At 38.3% G+C, this 20387-nt stretch overlaps 1 protein-coding gene and 1 long non-coding RNA gene across 2 annotated transcripts in view; one reads left to right on the top strand and one right to left on the bottom strand.

The window, feature by feature from the left end:
• The window catches only part of LOC137093838 (uncharacterized), a 33469-nt gene extending 20771 nt beyond the window's left edge, over positions 1 to 12698 (bottom strand). Inside the window, exons 1-2 of the long non-coding RNA XR_010908565.1 lie at positions 12564 to 12698; positions 8738 to 8826 (exon numbers count right to left, since the gene is read on the bottom strand). This is a non-coding gene — a long non-coding RNA (uncharacterized lncRNA). The remainder of the gene's footprint in view (positions 1 to 8737; positions 8827 to 12563) is intronic.
• cyp24a1 (cytochrome P450, family 24, subfamily A, polypeptide 1) lies at positions 12586 to 20137 on the top strand. The gene is made up of 12 exons (XM_067458779.1): positions 12586 to 12962; positions 13657 to 13847; positions 13927 to 14020; positions 14103 to 14196; positions 14287 to 14378; positions 14528 to 14639; positions 15561 to 15706; positions 15983 to 16149; positions 18246 to 18324; positions 18997 to 19194; positions 19292 to 19403; positions 19526 to 20137. The coding sequence occupies exons 1-11, from the start codon at positions 12723 to 12725 to the stop codon at positions 19400 to 19402; spliced, it is 1524 nt and encodes a 507-aa protein (XP_067314880.1). The 5' UTR covers positions 12586 to 12722; the 3' UTR covers position 19403; positions 19526 to 20137.
• The last annotated feature ends 250 nt before the right edge of the window (positions 20138 to 20387 follow it).

Raw genomic sequence — 20387 nt, forward strand, 5'->3', positions numbered from 1 at the left:
GGGATCTGTGTCCACTTTGTATCCAATCGTATTATTCAGAGCTCTAATGTGTCACCATATGTCAACGCCTTTTCTAACCAGCTGTCTGGTTTATGCACAGGCGTTCACAATATCTTAAAAAAAATAATGTATAGTAAAGACCAAAGTGAGAGCTGAGTTATTTGGATCAACCAGTTGTTACATGCTGGCGAAATATCAATAAATATTAAGCAATCACTGTGAAGTTGAACACTTATACAACACCCATTATAATAAGCAGCAGCGATGAGTGACATTGGAAATGGGTAGCAGGAGTTCTTCCAAAACATTTGAAATACTTTAATCGTTTTAAAATATTTCAATGCAACCATTTCAGTCAAATAAACCTGGCAACCCTAGCACAATGCCAAACGGCCCTTCTGAGAGTGATGAATCTGGTCAAGTAACACTGCCCACACCTATCAGATCCAATTTATGTAAACAGTCATTCAGATTTGTTTATTTTTTCTTCTATTTTATGCCTCAATAGATATAGATAGATAGATAGATAGATAGATAGATAGATAGATAGATAGATAGATAGATAGATAGATAGATAGATAGATAGATAGATAGATAGATAGATAGATGGATGGATGGATGGATGGATGGATGGATGGATGGACGGACGGACGGACGGACGGACGGACGGACGGACGGACGGACGGACGGACGGACGGACGGACGGACGGACGGACAGACAGATAGATGAAACAAGTGCTGAAACAGCACATCATATGGCAGTGTAAATGGCAAAACATTTCTGTGAAAGACAAAACTAATGGCTTAAAAAGAAGGTGCAACAAAGAACCTCAAGATATTAAAGTTTAATCTCAATTGAAAACTGATCAGTCAGTGAGCGCTTCATCTCTCAGGTGGATTGATGTGTGTAGGGTAATGTGCAGGCTGACATTTTCTGTGCTCCTGTTTGCTTACTCATAACATGATAAGATAAGACCAGCTGGATTTCTGCTTGTTTCCGAAAGGCTCTGGGTTTATGTGCCCTGTGGGACACCGTATCTAAGGTCAAGAGCTTCAGCAAATTTACCCGAGGCTTTAAGTAGCTTGGTTGGGGTCATGGAGGACGAGGGATTTCATCACCTATGAGTCAGGCAGTTTACTGGCTTTTAGCATTTACTTAGTAGTGAGTGTTAAATGTGTAGGCTTTGTTCTGACAGGCAGCAGAAATCTGACTTCAATCCATTTAGTTGATTATAGTCTAAAACCACACAAAATACGTTATTCGAAATCGAATTAAAATTGGGGGAAATGGTTTCAGTCAGCCTGAATTTGAAGTATTCAAACTTTTTTTCAAAATTTTTGCTCACTCTTTCCTATTTAGTAAAGTATTTTAGTTTCAAGCAGTATACATGAATATGTCAAATAAATTGTTGTTAAAAATAGGTCTCTTGGTAATGCACTAATACTTTAATCACGGCTGACACAGAGACCACATTGCCTGAACAAACGTATACAAATACAACACTTGATCCAGTATATGACCACTGAAGAGTTAAGAGTTTGTTGCAACCGGCTGCAAAGTGTCACGTCATGTCATTTATCCCCGATGTCATCAGCCATTTGAGACATCAGCAATAAAATAAAAGGACAATGTGTAATTTAATTACAAGAAAAGAGTGTAACTGGTTCAGAAATACACAGATCAGGCATAACATGAAGTGAATAACACTGATTATCTCTTTATCATGGCACCTGTTAATGGGTGGGATATATTAGGCAGCAAGGGAACACTTCGTCAGAGCATCTCCAAAACTGCAGCTCTTGTGGGCTGTTCCCGGTCTGCAGTGGTCAGTATCTATCAAAAGTTCTCCAAGAGGAACAGTGGAGAACCGGCCACAGGGTCATGGGCGGCCAAGGCTCATTGATGCACGTGGGGAGCGAAGGCTGGCCCGTGTGGTCCGATCAAACAGACGAGCTACTGGAGCTCAAACTGCTCCAGAAGTTAATGCTGGTTCTGACAGAAAGGTGTCAGAATAGTCAGTGCCCATGCTGACCCATGTCCATCGTTGAAAGTGCCAACAGTGTCATGTGAGCATCAGAACTGGACCACGGAGCAATGGAAGAAGGTGGCCTGGTCTGAAGAATCAGGTTTTCTTTTATATCACGTGGCTGGCCGGGTGCGTGTCCATCGCTTATTCGGGGAACACATGGCACCAGGATGCACTATGGGATGAAGGCAAGTCAGCGGAGGCAGTGTGATGCTTCGGGCAATGTTCTGCTGGAGGAGCACAACAATGAGTTGAGATGATGATAAAAAATTATACCATTAATCATACCCAGCATGAATGTTGCCTAAGGGATAGAAAGTGAGAGAGAGGAAGAGAGAGGTTTTAGAAAAGAGAAGAGGGAAAGAGCCAGGGCAAAGAAGCCCCAGCGAAAGGAAGAGCCAGAGAGCAGCCCCAAAAAGAGAGAGGGCCAGGGAATAAAAAAGACAGAACAACAGTTACAATCTTCTTTTTATCTCTTCATTGACCATGTGGCTGAAACCCTAATGTGAGACATTCAATCTGACCAATCAGACCAAACTTCCCCCACTGGACTACAGGTGTGACACACACCTACAGGCCTTCAGCATCTCTTTCTCTTAGGAACTCCAAATGGCCCTTCTGATAAGAAAGATGGGGGTTGAAAACAGTAAAGCAAATGTATTAGTTCAATTTCAAATATCTTTGGTTATTTTCAATCCAGTAACTGTTAAAATTACTAACCATTTTTCCTTAAGTTTTTGCAATAGAAGATACATTTGTTTGGAGGCACCATTTAGAAATGGGGAATTTATCATAATGACATACAAGGTAAAGTTATAGGAAAGTGTCCAAAGTAAATCATCTCATGGCAGTTTGCTTGTGACATCACATCCTGATTGGTTAAAAAAGGCTTTTTAACTAAATGGTCAACATGCATCAGAAGATAAGAAACACAATCGTGGCTTTGTCACTGTTTTGGGGGTTATTGATTGTAACCTACATATAACCAGCTCATTAGTTCTCATGGCGGCGTGTCAGCGGTGGTTTTAAAGTGTCATTTCTCTTGACTCAAGATTACAACATCTAAACAGATTGTTTACCAACTACATATTATGGGAAACAAATCATAAAGGAAAGCCCTTTAATATCTCAAGTTTTTCCTGGAAAGCAATAAGATTCAATGGAGTGCAAACAGACTTTGGACGAAGTATCTCACTTCTCAGATGTTTCTCTGGAGAAAATGACCCCAGTGATCTCACATGTGTCTCACTTTAGAGTTTCAGATCTCAAACTTCTGTCCGAGATCTCCCGATGAACTCACACTTTTCCTAATTCTTCCTAAATGATCTGAGCTGCTCCACACATTCATACTCTTCTATCTCGGAGGAATACTTCAGCATAATGTGTCATGCTCCTCTGAGATGTGCCGCTCTTATCCGTGCTGTCGTCTTTCGACTCATCCATCTGAAAGCAGGAACATTCCAGTGGAAGTATGCTTTGTACATGCGGCCACAGGACGAGCGCAAAAATGTTAATAATCTCTCTCTGCTGGCAAGTGGAGACACACGTTTACTCTGTCATACATGTAAATAGGAGGAGCTGATTTGGGAAGCAGCTATTGATTGCACCCGTTGATCTATCGGCTTATTTTTAACCCTTTCATCTCAAGGCTGTGCAAAAGTAGAGCACCAACGTGTATTGGGTCTGAGTGGATTTTTTTCTGTGTGGACTTTGTAACCTATTTGTAATCTATTAAGAAGACACAGCACCACTTCCACACACACTTAATGACCTCTCTTAAACCAATGCACATACACACATTATTAAACAAATCTTCTCTTCTCTAGCTGGTTTCCTAATATAGTTGTCTAATACACCTGGCATTGTTTACTACAACGATTGTTGGCTCCGAGATGAATGCTGAGTTCTTCTTCTGTAAGTCGCTTTGGATAAAAGCATCTGCTAAATGCATAATTATAAATGAACAATCTTTTAAAATGAGGTCAATCAGAGTAATATGAAGGCAAGACACTAGGAAAATAGGGTTCAATTTAATTGTCCCTAGTTGAGTTTGCACAGTACATTAAACAATTGTTTTCTGAAATATAATAAATATATATAATGTCACCTTGTTTTTAGGAATACAATGTTATATAAATCAGGGAAATGATATTTGAGCCACAAAAATATATATTCATAATATAGAAAGAAATGAAACTGCAAACATCCTAAAAATGATATTTCTGAGGAAAAATATATAGATATGCATTGTAATTGAAATAAGACACAAAGATAATGTGTACCTGAATAAACACTTTAATGTGTTTTTCTGAAAGTAATCTGTTGTTGCCACCAAACTGGATGCGGATGGTTCTCAACTGGTTTTGCTTTATGACACAACATTGGATATCAATCGATGACTCCGACAAAAGTAAATAAAAACATCCCTCAGACCACACACTGAAATGCATTACACAGACCAAACTATATTCACAATTAACTTTGCATGCTAAAAATTGTCTAAATGAGTTTCATGCTCCCTGCGGCCAATAATTCATAAAACAAATTGTGGTTCACCAAACGAGTAGAGTTCGACTGGACGCCATCTGACGTCAACAACAAAAGATATGGAAGCTGTCTATCTAATCTAAGCTCAGTTGCACCTTATTATTTACTGTTTGTTTTTTTGCTGAATCTTGGGACGCAACCCAACAAGTCGGGAACGACTGCTCCAACTCCCTAATTCATTTCATAAAGACATTATGACAATTGTGTATTACAATGATGGTCCTAAATCAAAACCTCCCTGAGGTCCTGAGTAGAGTAAATCTAGGGAAACCCTTAACCCTTTCCCAGTCTGCCGAGTTGTTTATGCAACAGAAACTTCAGAGAGGGTCAGTGAGTTTGCAGAGGTATCCGGGGTTGTGCCGTTCTCAAATGTCAATCTATAAATCACTGTCCAAGTGGCGAAAATGTGACAGAAAATGGTGATGTTGGAGCAGATTAGATCCTTAGCTATGCACTGATGTGAGAACAGGTATGAATGATGCAATCAGGGGAAATTTTTACTCTAATTCACATGCACAACTCTTTCAACACCTTGATGTCTCATGGAATGCACAACCTAATTCTTTAAAGGATGGCTAAGGTCGTCAACCGGCACGAGAAACAGATGTGGCTGACAAATTTGGGAACTTATTCCAGGAGCACAGTAATGTTTCAACAATCAGACAAGATCCTCTCTGTGGCAGTTAACAAATCATTTTCTGGAATTATTAATCTTAAATCCCTTATTCATAAAGGTTCATCATTTCATACAAGTCCTTTTGTTTGATTAAAAAGTTCTTAGCTTTTCAATAGCCAAACTCCTTGAACGTGTCCCCATATGCAATATTTGATTATAATCTGAATTAGGAAATCCTTATAATTCAGTCAAAGATAAATTACTCTTTCTTTCATTTGTCAATATTCAAAGTGTTTATGTGTATGTGTGCAGGCTTGTCACTGAACTCAGTGACCTCTATCAGTCAGGTCATACGAGCTTGAGTCATCAGTTTTAGTTCACTTCGTGTGTTTTCTGCCTCTCTTGTGTGTGTTGGGTCAACAGGTTTACGGGGCACTCACATTAGGTTCATAGAATGGGGTTAAAAAATGACACAAATATCATATAATTTATTCTTAAATAGTTGTGTTTGTATCAAATGAAAAGAAGAGGTGTACTTTTACTTTTTCAACATTCTCAAAAACACTGGGTTAAAAACGAATCGTAATTGGGTTGTTTTCAACCCATTGGCTGGGTAAATATAGAACACATGGGTTATTTACCCAGCAAATTGGGTTGTTTATTTAACCCATTATAGTTGATACATTTTTGCTATAATACTAGTTTATTTTGTTTTACTTCATACATGAAATAATGTCTACGGATTAACTTAAATCCTCACATTTCTATATATATATATATATATATATATATATATATATATATATATATATATATATATATATATATATATATATATATATATATATATATTATATATAACATTTTTAATACATATTGCCAACATTTAAGGTTGTTTAACAAATATTAAAAGTAAAAATTAAACATTTAGAAGTAATTGAAGTGTAATTAAGCAGTCTCTGTTGTCCCGTTTCCATGGCGCTGGATCTCGTGCAGGTGTTGTGCCGAATTTCAACCCCCTGCCAAATTATTACCCCCTTTGTTGAAGAGGGTAATAATTTTAACTACCTGATTGCCTATTTCCACCCCTAATCCTAACTCCTCCCCCACAACTAACCCTAACGTTATTCGGCACGACACCTGAGCTTACTGTGTCGTGTTCAGTGGGGAACTTTTGACTTCAGACCACCACCTGTGTTTCTCTCTTAGCTGAAAGATGCGGTGACTGTTCCCATAACCTATCCATAAACAATCAGTGTACAGTTCTGAGAACATATTTTACCATCAAGAGTATTTATATTTTTTGATAACATGGTATCAGGCGTTTCCATCACGCAAAAAGACGCAACACTGGGTTGTTACGTCTGACCCAGGATCTGGGTAACACAAAAACTACACAAACACTGGGTTGTTACGTCTGACCCAGGATCAGGGTAACACAAAAACTACCCAAACACTGGGTTGTTACATCTGACCCAGGATCTGATTAACACAAAAACTACACAAACACTGGGTTGTTACGTCTGACCCAGGATCTGAGTAACACAAAAACTACCCAAACACTGGGTTGTTACGTCTGACCCAGGATCTGAGTAACACAAAAACTACCCAAACACTGGGTTGTTACGTCTGACCCAGGATCTGAGTAACACAAAAACTACACAAACACTGGGTTGTTACGTCCGACCCAGGATCTGGGTAACACAAAAACTACACAAACACTGGGTTGTTACGTCCGACCCAGGATCTGGGTAACACAAAAACTACCCAAACACTGGGTTGTTACGTCCGACCCAGGATCTGAGTAACACAAAAACTACCCAAACACTGGGTTGTTACGTCTGACCCAGGGTCTGAGTAACACAAAAACTACACAAACACTGGGTTGTTACGTCTGACCCAGGATCTGAGTAACACAAAAACTACCCAAACACTGGGTTGTTACGTCCGACCCAGGATCTGGGTAACACAAAAACTACACAAACACTGGGTTGTTACGTCTGACCCAGGATCTGGGTAACACAAAAACTACCCAAACACTGGGTTGTTACGTCCGACCCAGGATCTGAGTAACACAAAAACTACACAAACACTGGGTTGTTACATCTGACCCAGGATCAGGGTAACACAAAAACTACACAAACACTGGGTTGTTACATCTGACCCAGGATCTGAGTAACACAAAAACTACACAAACACTGGGTTGTTACGTCCGACCCAGGATCTGGGTAACACAACAACTACACAAACACTGGGTTGTTACATCTGACCCAGGATCAGGGTAACACAAAAACTACCCAAACACTGGGTTGTTACGTCTGACCCAGGATCAGGGTAACACAAAAACTACCCAAACACTGGGTTGTTACGTCCGACCCAGGATCTGAGTAACACAAAAACTACCCAAACACTGGGTTGTTACGTCTGACCCAGGATCAGGGTAACACAAAAACTACCCAAACACTGGGTTGTTACGTCTGACCCAGGATCAGGGTAACACAAAAACTACCCAAACACTGGGTTGTTACATCTGACCCAGGATCTGAGTAACACAAAAACTACCCAAACACTGGGTTGTTACGTCTGACCCAGGATCTGAGTAACACAAAAACTACCCAAACATAAAAAATAAAATAAAAATACACTAAAGGCTCAATCCAGGATTTGGGTAGAAAATAATCGCCCAAGTTTTTTTTTTTTTTTTTAAGTGAAGAAAACAGGTGGAGAAAAATGACTGATTTTAACTAAAAAGAGCAGAGATGAATTTCACAAAGGCCACTGAATTACCCAGAAATCTTTGATGGTAAAAACACACAAAACCTTTGCATCACAACGGTGGCATGTGGTAGGGAGTTTTGCATGGCCAAACACCATGTTTTACAAAACCATGTGTCATTTTTGGGATATGCATGTGCAGTTTTATCATGTTTTCCATTTCCTTTGATCTACTCTTTCTGAAGAAACTCAAAACAGCGTTGAGCAATAAAAAGTCCCAAATCCAAAGTATGAAAGAGCTTAACCAAAAATATTGTATAAACCACAATATTTCACAGCCTAGTACTGCCAAATAACCAAAAACAAGCTGAAGGTTTAAAGTCCTTGAATGGCTGCGGTTCTTTCAATAGCTCTAATATCTTGTTTTTGCCAAAAAAACGAAACAACAACGCATGTGTTCTGGAGCGACCTGAGGATCGGGTCAAAATGCTCTCATTTAGTCAATTTAATCCAATAAAGTTGACAAGAGTTAAAGTTTTATTGTGTATATTACTTAACAAAACATGTTGTGTTAATATGTTTTTAGGTTAACAAAAAACAGGTCTAATTAAACCATCCATAAGTTTATATCACTGTTAACTTTATGACTATACTCGTTTCACTGTTTATAGCATCTCCGCCCTTAACCAAATTCTTAAGTACACGTGTGATTTCTGTCGTGCAGAACTTTTTAAATAGATAGCATGTCATGCTGATTTTCTCAAACAGGATGGAATGTTCTAGAGTTGTACAGATCATCACAGAAGTCATTAAATCCACCGCTAATACTCACTCAAATGTGTGCTGCTGATTTCCCTCCAAAATGATGTCACTTCCTGGAGGATGATGTCATCAGGGGACTGGCTTTGTTATTTAAAGGGCCTTCACAAAATGCAAACAGAAGGAAAAGTGACTGGGGAAATTCCCAAGAAAACATGTTTTGTTTTGAACATTTGATTAGAAAAAGAGAAAAAATGAAGAAACACATGGAAATAAATATTTATATATTCCACATTTTGTGGATCATGGACTATGATCATGTAGCACTATAAAAAAATATAAAGAACGTGACCTTCACTCAAACCAAAGTAGTGATATTTGTAATTTCTTTTATTTTGTTATAATTAAATTCATGTTTTATTTTATAAAAATAATGACTTTTTAATATTTAATATTTGTCCATTTTGAGATCATTAGTCAACAGACTTGGCTCTTCCAAACACAATCCTGATGAATCTGTTCTGTGTGCTTTGTGGACGCGATCTGTTCAAGCACAGCAAGCACTGCAGAGGGTTCAAGGTTATTTAAACAAGATCTGTATGCTGTGAGTCAACATGTTTGCTGTCCCGCATATCTGTACCTTTGTAAAACTATACTAAACCATCATGAGCGTGGGATTACCAGAGGGGCTTGGGTTCAGATGTAAGATGATGTTTTTGCATCAAGTACACTGGGTACTGGGCAACACGCTTCCCTGGCTAATTTTATACTCAAACCTCATGCAGACGGGTCATACGATACACACGTTAACAACATGGACGACCCGTACAGGAATTGGATGCTTATAGAGCCAATAGATTTAGAATAGACTTGCAGTTTACATGATATTTCTGTGGTGGAAGATACTATAATTCACTGTTTAATCCTTCTATCATTATTATGGATGCCATCTTCATGAAATCAATAGTTAATATCTGCACGTTATATGAATATGCATTTCCTCTTTTACACATACAGTGGGGAAATAAATATTTGATCCCCTGATGATTTTGTACGTTTGCCCACTTAGAAAAATGTAAGGGTCTATAATTTTTATGGTAGGTTTATTTTAACAGATAGAGATTGAATATCAAACAAAAAAAATCTGATTAGCATTTGATCGAGTGGAATAAGTATTTGATCCCCTACCAAAAAGCAAGCCTTCTAGAGATGTGCCCATGTAGAGCCCACATTAGTCCTCACACTTTAAGAAAGTACTCCTTATGTCAGCTTATTGTGTGTATAAAAGATAACCATCCTCAGCATCTTTATCTTCCATTCCAACCTCTCCATAACCACGGGCAAGACAAAGAGCTGTCAAAGGCCATCAGGGACAAGACTGTAGACCTGAATAAGGTTGGAATGGGCAAGACCATCAACAAGAAGACTGGTGAGAAGGAGACAACTGTTGGTGTGATTATTCAGATATAGCCTGATGTGGTCAAACTCAATTCTAGTCAGAATATGAGTCTGATGGTCCATTGGGCTGTGATTATGGGGCGTGTTTCAACCCAACCAGGAAAGACATCAATTGGATAGACCTACAACCAATCAGAGCAACGAAGCGACGCATAACGTTAGTTGTCAAATGTCAACAGAGCTCAACTGCACTGTGTTGCCAAGTCCGCGTTTTTTTCCGCAGGTTGTTTTCTATGTCCGTGGGTTGAAGCGACTATTATGGGATATATAGACCCATGAATGCGAATTTTAGCAGCCAATCTTGCCAAAATAACATACATTTTACCCCCCAAACGCCATTTTTCCCCAGCTAATTCAGATATGGATGAAACACAAAATAACCATCAGTCACCCTCATTCTGGAGATCCATGCAAGATCTCGCCTCATGGGCTAAAGATAGTCAAGAGAAAGGTGAGGGATCCGCCCAGAACTGCACGGGAGGGCTCGTTAAATAACTCAAGGCCCTTCATTTTAAATGATGTTTACTTTACTTAATTAAATTAAGTTGTGTCGAAATTAGATATGTTTGTGTTCAATCAGCCTAATATATTTAAAACTGAAGTTTACCTTATTAATTTGTGTTAAAACTACATAATATTTGTGCTGACATAATTAACTGTGCATTGGATCTGTAGTTCCCAGCATGCTTTGCAATGGACTGCGCTAGGAGAGTAAATGTAGGGATTAAAGTGTTATTTTATGTGTTTTTCAGTAAAGGGAAAGATGTTGTTAGTTTATGTTAGTGTTTAATGTTCAGTTATGTTGGACATTGAGGAGTTTCTGTAATTGTGTGGTTACCATTATGCAGAAGAGTTGTGCTCTATGGCCACTCATATACAAACTCATTGGCTGGAATTCCTGCTCTCAATTCAATATTTTTAGTTTGTCCAATGAGTTATTTTTGCATTTAATTTTTAAAAATATGCTTGTTGTTATTTAAAAGTTTTAAAGGCAAATTAAATTGATTAATGTGTTCACCTTACATAATAAACTTTTATAAATTGAACATAACATCAGTAAACGGCACATATAAATATTATGTAACAGTGACAAATTCAAAAGGTTTGTATTTACTCAAAGAAATTGTGCCAGCTTTACTTGAATTTTAGTTTTGTTTATATAACTAAATTGTTATTTGTAAAAATTTCTCAATATAGTTGTATGCAACCACTTACCACATATTTTTTAAGTAAATTCAACAAGTAATTTTTTTTTGAGTGAAATCATTGGTAACACACCACGCCTCAATGGACTGAAATCTGGGCTGTTTCTCTGTTAAAGGTACAGGAGGACTTCATGGCATTGAGGGGCCGATGGACGGGGCGGGCCATGTACCACTCCTTCCCTCAGCCAGAACACTGAAGGTGGGATGTGGATGGGTCTTCTGGCATAACAATGACTGACCGCCATGGCATCAAATAAGTGGTCTCCAGACCTTAATCCTATAGAAAATCTGCAGAGAGAGCTGAAACTTTGAGTTGCCAAACGACAGCCAAGAAACCATAATGATTTAGAGAGGATCTGTAAAGAGGAGTGGACCAGAATCCCTCCTGAGATGTGTGCAAACCGGTGAACAACCAGTAGAAACGCCTTACCTCAGTACTTGGTGGAGAAACCCTTGCTGGCAAGCACAAAGTCATGTTCTTGAGGATCAAATACTTATTTCACTTATACAAATCAATTTATAACCTTTATATAATCTTGTTTTTAAATTATATCTATATCCTTTATGGACCCTTCATTTTTTTGTAAGTGGGCAAACTTACAAAACCAGCAGGGGATCAAATCATCATTTACCCACTGTATGCCACTGATACGCCACAAATTAAGTAGTGATTTTTTTTTTTTATCGAAGTTTAGAAACAATTATTATGCATGCCCGTGATGACATCATATGGGCATGCACGTCCTCTTTTACACATATGCCACTTTTTAATGTGAAATCTTGATGTTCAGGACATACATTTCTGTTATTTATCAAGTGATATTGCGAAATGTCAATAGGCTAATGTAAAATCATTATAAATGAACTTATCTCATTGCATAACTTTTAGAACAGTTTCTTTAAGAATGATCAATGGTATATCCACCAAGTGCACGTATATGCAAAATGATGCGTAAGGAAGATGAAATCTGAGATGAAATTCCGCGTTGAAATGCTTTGAGGCACCATGGCAAATACAGTTCAAACAGCCGCGATTGGCGATCGCCTTTGGCCACGAGCGCGCACAGGAGCTACTGAGTCAACATTTGCGCAGAGCGGCGTCGCGTGGTCTCAGTGTTGACTCAGAGAGAGGAGCTGAGGGCAGCTCAAAGCGAACTGCCTCACCTCCGTTATGTTTATTTATAAAGCGCGTTTGAGGGCACTTCCTCGGTCTACGCGGGGTCATGCAATACTCACCAACGTAGAACCATAAATGAATGGTAGGCTCGACTTCCACACACGATTCCTGATTGGTCGCCGTGTCCGCCCGAGATAAACACAGCCGCGAGTATATAATGGCATCTAAGAGAAACTCCACGGACACATTTACGCACGTCGTTTTACGCACTCGTCAAGATGAAAGCGCATATCCAGAAAGGTCCTCAGATTCTACAGCTACTGAAGAAGAAGTCAGTGGGGCTTCAGCACTGTAAGCCCACATCCTCCGTGTGCGTGCTGGACTCGAAGGATGCTCCCGGGAGCGCGCCCTGCGCGCACAGTCTCGACTCTATTCCTGGACCAACAAACTGGCCGCTGTTCGGCAGCCTCATCGAGGTGCTCCGGAAAGGAGGCTTAAAGAGACAACACGAGGCGCTGGTGTGTGAACCTCTTTATTATTATGCATTATAAATCAACCATTTTATGTTCATTCAACATTTTAATGATTTTAACCTTTTTTTAGTCAAATGTAAAAAAAAAAAAAAAAATCGATTTATCTTTTAAATGCTGTTCATGCCTATTTAAAGTGTAATTTGAATCAAATTGTTTATGAAATATATTACAAAAAGCCTTGTTTTGCACGAAAAATGTTAATACTACTAATAATTATTATTATTATTAATTATTATTATTTAAATATGGTTTTATTTAAATTCATGTAGGCTTTTTAATCCATATTTTCCTTATTTATATATACACACTATAAATTAACTTTAACTAAACTTAACTTAAGTGATATTTTTGTGACATTTATGGAAAATTCTACTTGCTTGTTAACTTTTATACTATGCTTTTTCAGAGCATTCTGAATCTCTACAGCTGCTTATAACACACACACACACACACACACACACACACACACACACACACACACACACACACACACACACACACACACACACACACACACACACACAATGTACATTATATGATATAGCCATGTGTACATTTCCTCTATTTTAAGAGTTTTCTCTCTCTCTCTCTCTCTCTCTCTCTCTCTCTCTCTCTCTCTCTCTCTCTCTCTCTCTCTCTCTCTCTCTCTCTCTCTCTCTCTCTCTCTCTCTCACCTCAGATTGATTATCATAAGAAGTTTGGGAAGATCTTCCGGATGAAGCTGGGCTCTTTTGAGTCGGTTCACATCGGGGCTCCGTGTTTATTGGAGGCTCTTTACAGGAAGGAGAGCAGCTATCCTCAGAGACTGGAGATCAAACCGTGGAAAGCCTACAGAGACATGCGGGACGAGGCCTATGGGCTGCTCATACTGTAAATATTCTGCTTCTGTTACAAGATTCTATTGCTTATTTCTTGGCATTTCTGGTATTTTACAATCATGCGTTTGCAGGGAGGGGAAGGACTGGCAGCGTGTGCGCAGCGCTTTCCAGCAGAAACTCATGAAACCAACCGAAGTCATGAAACTGGACGGGAAAATCAATGAAGTGAGTTCTGCTTGATAAACATCACGTACTGTGTCATTCACGTAAATGCACGTCCTGTTTGTGACTGTTTGTTGTCTTTAAGGTTTCAGCTGATTTGATAAAGAGGATCAGAAGAGCACATGTCAATGGGAAAATCAATGATTTGTATTTTGAACTGAACAAGTGGTCCTTTGAAAGTGAGTTTTAATGCAACACTTGCCAAATATACCATACTGCACTGCTGCAATGAAACGCATTGAATGTTTCTTTCTCTTTTGGTCGTATAGCCATTTGCTATGTGCTTTACGACAAGCGTTTTGGGCTCTTGCAAGACAGTGTCAGCGAGGAGGCCATGGAGTTCATCACGTCGATAAAAACGGTAAACTGACTGTCTCTTTGACCCAATTGACATTTTGAACAGTGAGCATCTAGTTTGAAGTCTGCATCTTCTTAGCTGTGTTTATTTACCACTGCAAAGATGCAACAAGCAGTTCAGTTGAAAAACAGATGGGGTTTTCTCACTTTCAGATGATGAGCACCTTTGGAACAATGATGGTGACGCCCGTGGAGCTTCACAGGACCCTGAATACAAAAACATGGAAAGACCACACAGAGGCATGGGACCGTATTTTTAGCACAGGTACTAAAGAGTTCCTTGATCGGATGACGTGTGACCCATAAAAGTGTTCAAAACCTATCCAGGCAGGTGATGACACATGAACGTACGGCTTTCTGCCTCGAGCCCCCCAAAGCAGATCTGTGCACACAGCAGGAGAGAGAGAGAGAGAGAGAGAGAGAGAGAGAGAGAGAGAGAGAGAGAGAGAGAGAGAATCACGGTAGTAAACGCAGTGACCTAAGTGCAAGAGGGTCCAGCCAAATATTTGCACTAACTGCAGGGAGGGAGGAGAGGAATGTTGACGCGAGGCCGAATTACTCACAGTTTGTTGTGCTGCTGTTGCTCCATTAGCGGCGGCTCACTGACAGACACCCGTCACACATTTAGAAATACTTTGTCTTTCCTGCAGCAAAACAGCAGCAGTACGTGCTGGACAAGTTGTCCGACGCACGTAGGCCTACCATTGAGACAAAAGTGCTAATACCATACCAGATTTTAATTAAAGGCACAATATGTAAGTTTTTTTATTAAAATACCCCAAAAAATCACTAGAATTATATATTATGTGAATTTGTGTGCTATACATTATCCCAAATGTCTCCAAGAATGTTAATGTAAGCATTTGAACCAGGACACAATGTATGAATGACATCATACCCGCATCACCCTGGAGACTGGAGTAATGATGCTGAAAATACAGCTTTGATCCCAGAAATAAATTACATTTTAAAATATATTCAAATAGAAAACATATATTTAACAGTAATTCTATTTTACTGCAAATGCAGCTTTGGTGAACATAACTTTCAATAAAGGACATCATTAAAATAAAAACATGCATTTACTTGAGCAAATAGCATGTTTTATTCTTGAAATAGCATTTAAGAATGCACACAGTTTCACACAAACATCACCAATTAATCAAGCGATCTGTCATCTTAACAGCCAAACTTTACATTGACAAGAAGCTGAAGAGGCACTCGAACGGCAAAGCGGACGACTTCCTCTGCGATATCTACCACCAGAGCCACCTCACCAAGAAGGAGCTGTACGCCGCCACAACAGAACTTCAGGTCGGAGGAGTGGAGACGGTACGCATGCATAACACAGACCATCTTTCACAACCCTACACAAACAAACCTGTTTTTCAGCGGGCTTGTTTTCGAGTCACACGCGAGCGAGCTACAAAAACAGTTGATTTAACTCGTCTTTGTTCTGCTCTTATCCGGGCTTAGTTCACTGAAGCACATAAGTCAGAAGAATGAGGCAGGGCGGGCGTATAGCACACCGTTAATCGTTTTGCTGTAGCAACACTGTACAGTGTGGCCTGATTGACCAAGCAAATCCTTCTTGTTTTCCTCCTGCAGACCGCTAATAGCATGTTGTGGGCTATTTTCAACCTCTCCCGTAACCCCTGCGCACAAGGAAAACTTCTGAAGGAGATCCGAGCCGTGGTGCCTGCTGGGCAGACCCCTCGCGCCGAACACATCAAGAACATGCCCTACCTCAGAGCCTGCCTGAAGGAGTCCATGAGGTGAGCTTGCACGCTGAGAACGGCTCATGTTTCACCCCAAAACATACTTCCAAACGTGTCTTTCTTTTGATTTAGTCAAAAGGTTTTGCCTTAATAATTTATGTTACACTATAATAAAGGTTCTTCGTTGGCATTGATGGTTCCATGAAGAACCTTTCAAATGAAATGAATCATTTTATGTCAATTAGTGAGCAATATTCAGTATGGGTTTTATGGCCTTATTTCCGTGACTTAAAAAGATCACACACTACTCATAAATACAATTTTCTCGAAACCACAAACGTTTACATTTACATCTTTTATTATAGCAGAAGTGTAATCAGACTTTAGCCATGAAAATGTTATAAGTAGCAGAAATAATCAGAATGTCATGGCATGTCAAAACACCTCCAGCGCCCAGAAAACCCAGAGGGTTCACTTTTGGTTCTCCAAAGAGCCTTTCAGTCAATCATTTTTTTTCTTAGCATGTGGAACCTTTCCATTGCACAAAACCTTCTGGAAAATTCATTGAGGAACCCAAAATGGTTCTGACACTGTTCAAAATAAAGGTTCTTTTTGGCATTGATGTTCCATAAAGAACCTTCAACATTCATGGAATCTTTCCATTGCACAAAAGGTTCTTTAGATCATTCAAATGTTCTTAGCACTAAAAATGGTTTACTGAAAGGTTATTTTTGGTTACCAAAAAAGTTCTTTAGAGGAAAAAGGTTCTTTAGCTTATTAGAATGTTCTTTAAGAAAATGGTTCAATTAAGAAATATTTACTGATGTTAAAGGTTTTTGATTGAACCGTCAATGCCAGTAAAGAACCTTTATTTTTAAGAGTGTGGAATCTTTCCATTTTTCCAAAAGTTTCTGGAAAATTCTTTGTGGAACTCAAAATGGTTCTTACAGCCTTAAAATTCTGGTTCTTTATTGGCATCAATGGTTATGGTTCCATCAAGAACCTTTAACATTCACGCATCCTTCCTATTCCAAAAAAAAGCTTCGGAAAGAAAAAAAATATTATTTTAAGAACTTCTTTAGGGAACCCAAAATTATTTTTCTTAGTGTGAGGAACATTTAAAGCTAGAGAACCTTTTTTTCCAGTATAAAAACCTTTTGTTTAATGGAAAGGATTCATCCTTCATGGAACCATAAATAACTTTTATTTTTAAGGGTATAAAAAAAAATTTGGGTTCTCCAAAGAACTTTTCAGTAAACATTATTTTTTTTTATTTTTTTTTTTATTTTTTTAGTTTAAAGAACATTTAATAATCTAAGAAACATTTCCTCTAAAGAACCTTTTAAGCAAATGTTGAAGGTTCTTTATGAAACCCTCAATGCCAGTGAAGAACCTTTATTTTTTAACAGAACTGAATCGCTGAATCTTTCCACTGCACCAAAAGTTGTTTAGTGAAAATATTCTTTAGATTAAAATGCTTCATTTAAGACCTTCCTACCTAACGGTTCTTTGGGGAACCCAAATATTTCTTATTTACATCATTAAAAATAAAGGTTCTTTATTGGCACTGATGGTTCCATGAAGAACCTTCAACATTCGTGGATTCATCTTCCCATTGCACAGGTTCTTTAGATTATTAAAAAAAAGAAAAAAAAAGAAAGTGAATTCATAGTCTTTCTATGGCAAGTTTTTGTAAAAAAAAAAAAAAAAAAAAAGTTACTTTATTGTTAAGAATGTAGCCATCCCAGCGCTCTTTTGATAAATGTGTGGTATCAGCTGTAGGTTCATATGAGGTGAAGCATGATCGTTTCTAATAGACAGATTAGGCTGGTCATTACCAGGTCCAGTCAGGTGACATACTAGTCCCGACTGGAATCCGAAAGCACATGGAAGTCATGTTTATGCCTTCACACTTTCATGTTCCAGGCTACAGTCATGCGTTACAGGAAGACATGTCTTTGGACATTAAAGAAGGATAATGCTAAAGCATGTGCTGAGAATGTTGATGGTGTATTTGTGGGATTATCTAGCCTTGCATTAGCGCCATAACGTGCCTCATACCTTTCAGCTTACAGACTCATGCATGCAAAAGATGGAAATTCTCTGGGATTCTCAGCAGCTGGAGGTTCATTGTTGTTGTTGTTTTTCTGCAGAGTTTCACCATCTGTGCCGTTCACCAGCCGTACCTTAGACAAAGACACCGTGCTGGGCGATTATACTCTGCCTAAAGGAGTGAGTATTTCATGCGAGCAGCCAAGATGTCCCTAACTGGCAGCTTCTAATACAGCATCTTAAAGGGATAGTTAATGTTGGCATGATTTACTTACCCTCAAATCCCAAACTTTTTTGAGTTTCTTTCTCCTGCTGAACACAAAGGAAGATATTTTAAAGTCAAACAGTTGACGGACCCCATTTACTTCCATAGTAGGAAAACCAATCATTCATTACCAACAATCTTTAAAATATATTGGGTTCAACAGAGGAAACTCATAGAGGTTGAGGGTGAATAAATGCTGAGAACATTTTCATCTTTCAATTTTCAACCCTAAAAAATCAGTTTCCACAAAAATATTAAGCAGCACAACAGAGCTTTTAACATTGATAATAATCATAAATGTTTCTTGAGCAGCAAATCATCATGTGAGAATGATTTGTGAAGGATCATGTGTTCTGTACTTTTTTATCAAATAAATTTAAATAAAAGAGACTACTTTCAAAAAAAAAAAAATGTTTTAAACTTAATGTTTCCACATTGTTGACCGTTTTTATATATATAGACCTATAGACAACTCACTAGGGTTTACGAAAGACTGTACTTCACCACATGTTAAATGTGAAGTTTCATAGACATTTTAGATGAGATGAAATGAGTAATTTATTTAACCCTATTTTTTATGTCCTCAGACCGTCCTGATGATCAACAGTCAGGCTATCGGTTCAAACGAGGAGTATTTTGACAATGGGAAGCAGTTCAGACCCGAGCGCTGGCTTCAGAATAAAGGCTCCATCAATCCCTTCGCCCATGTGCCCTTCGGGATAGGAAAGAGGATGTGCATCGGCCGACGTCTCGCTGAGCTACAGATCCAGCTGGGTCTTTGCTGGGTATGTTGAACATTAAACGGTTACCAATACTTCTAGTAGGTCTTGTATATTAATGCATTATCTATAGTCCAAATGTTTCAAATGCTCTTTATTACAGATACTACGCGACTATGAGATTGTGGCCACGGACCATGAGCCGGTGGAAGCGCTGCATTCAGGAACTCTGGTTCCCAGTCGAGACCTTCCAGTGGCTTTTGTCCCGCGATGAGGTACAGAAATGAGCGCCAACATTTCATTCAAGACCATAAAGATATCAGCAGAGGTTTGATGCTCCTCTGTGCACTGTGAGGATCTTCTCTTGTATCGTAAAACCTGTTCTTTATCTATGCAGATACCTTGTTCCAGTAATAACCTGAACGGATGACTCCATTATATCGATGGATCAGACACCTTTATATTGCTGCTAACCTTCAGAATGTATCAGTCTTATACTTTAAATATACCTCAAACTATTAGTAGTTTATATAATTATTCTATTTATTTACTTTATGCAAATGACAAGCTAAATTAAATATTTAAGGTTCTCTAATAATTGCTGCTATCTTCTAAACTACAGTAAATATATTTGACTAAAATGTTAAAATTATTATGAAGAGTTGGTAAATTTTCTATGCAATATTGTTTTGTACTGAAATCATTCCATGTACAGTATTATGTAAAAATTCATTTTTTTTAATACAAAAACTGTGTAGAAATGTACAGATATGTCATATAAAACATAAATGTAACATTCTATTTATATACTCAATAACATTTATATATATATATATATTTAAAGTATGTCTGTGTGAGTGGCAAGAAAACAATATGATTGTTGAAAAGCAAATCAAGACAATTTAGAAATTCACTGGATATTGTTCACCGCAAACCACTTTTGTTATTAATAAATTGAATTAATTGTGTGTGCCACATTAAAACTACTTTGCTCTCACTTACAAAAAACGTACAATGGTATTACTATGTTTTTTCTGGCCTGTGGAATATTCACTGAAAAAAAGGTGTGTTGGATTTACATGGTTTAATCGTGTATATTGCTTCCACATGAATCAATTAAGTTAAACAAACATCATTTGTTCACATAACTACATAACATAAAACATAACTTGAGACCCTGCCTTTTTAATCAAATCACAAGATTACACTCTAAAAAATGCTGGGTTAAAAACAACCCAAGTTGGGTTGAAAATGCACCG

The sequence above is a fragment of the Pseudorasbora parva genome, chromosome 12, assembly GCF_024679245.1.
Source record: "Pseudorasbora parva isolate DD20220531a chromosome 12, ASM2467924v1, whole genome shotgun sequence".
Lineage (NCBI taxonomy): Eukaryota > Metazoa > Chordata > Actinopteri > Cypriniformes > Gobionidae > Pseudorasbora > Pseudorasbora parva.

Excerpts from the sequence above, each read along its gene's own strand:
- cyp24a1 (XM_067458779.1), top strand. The coding sequence starts at position 12,723 with ATGAAAGCGCATATCCAGAAAGGTCCTCAGATTCTACAGCTACTGAAG. Across the intron at positions 14,379-14,527 it reads TCATCACGTCGATAAAAACG|ATGATGAGCACCTTTGGAAC; the intron begins GTAAACTGACTG and ends TCTCACTTTCAG. Across the intron at positions 14,640-15,560 it reads GGACCGTATTTTTAGCACAG|CCAAACTTTACATTGACAAG; the intron begins GTACTAAAGAGT and ends TCATCTTAACAG.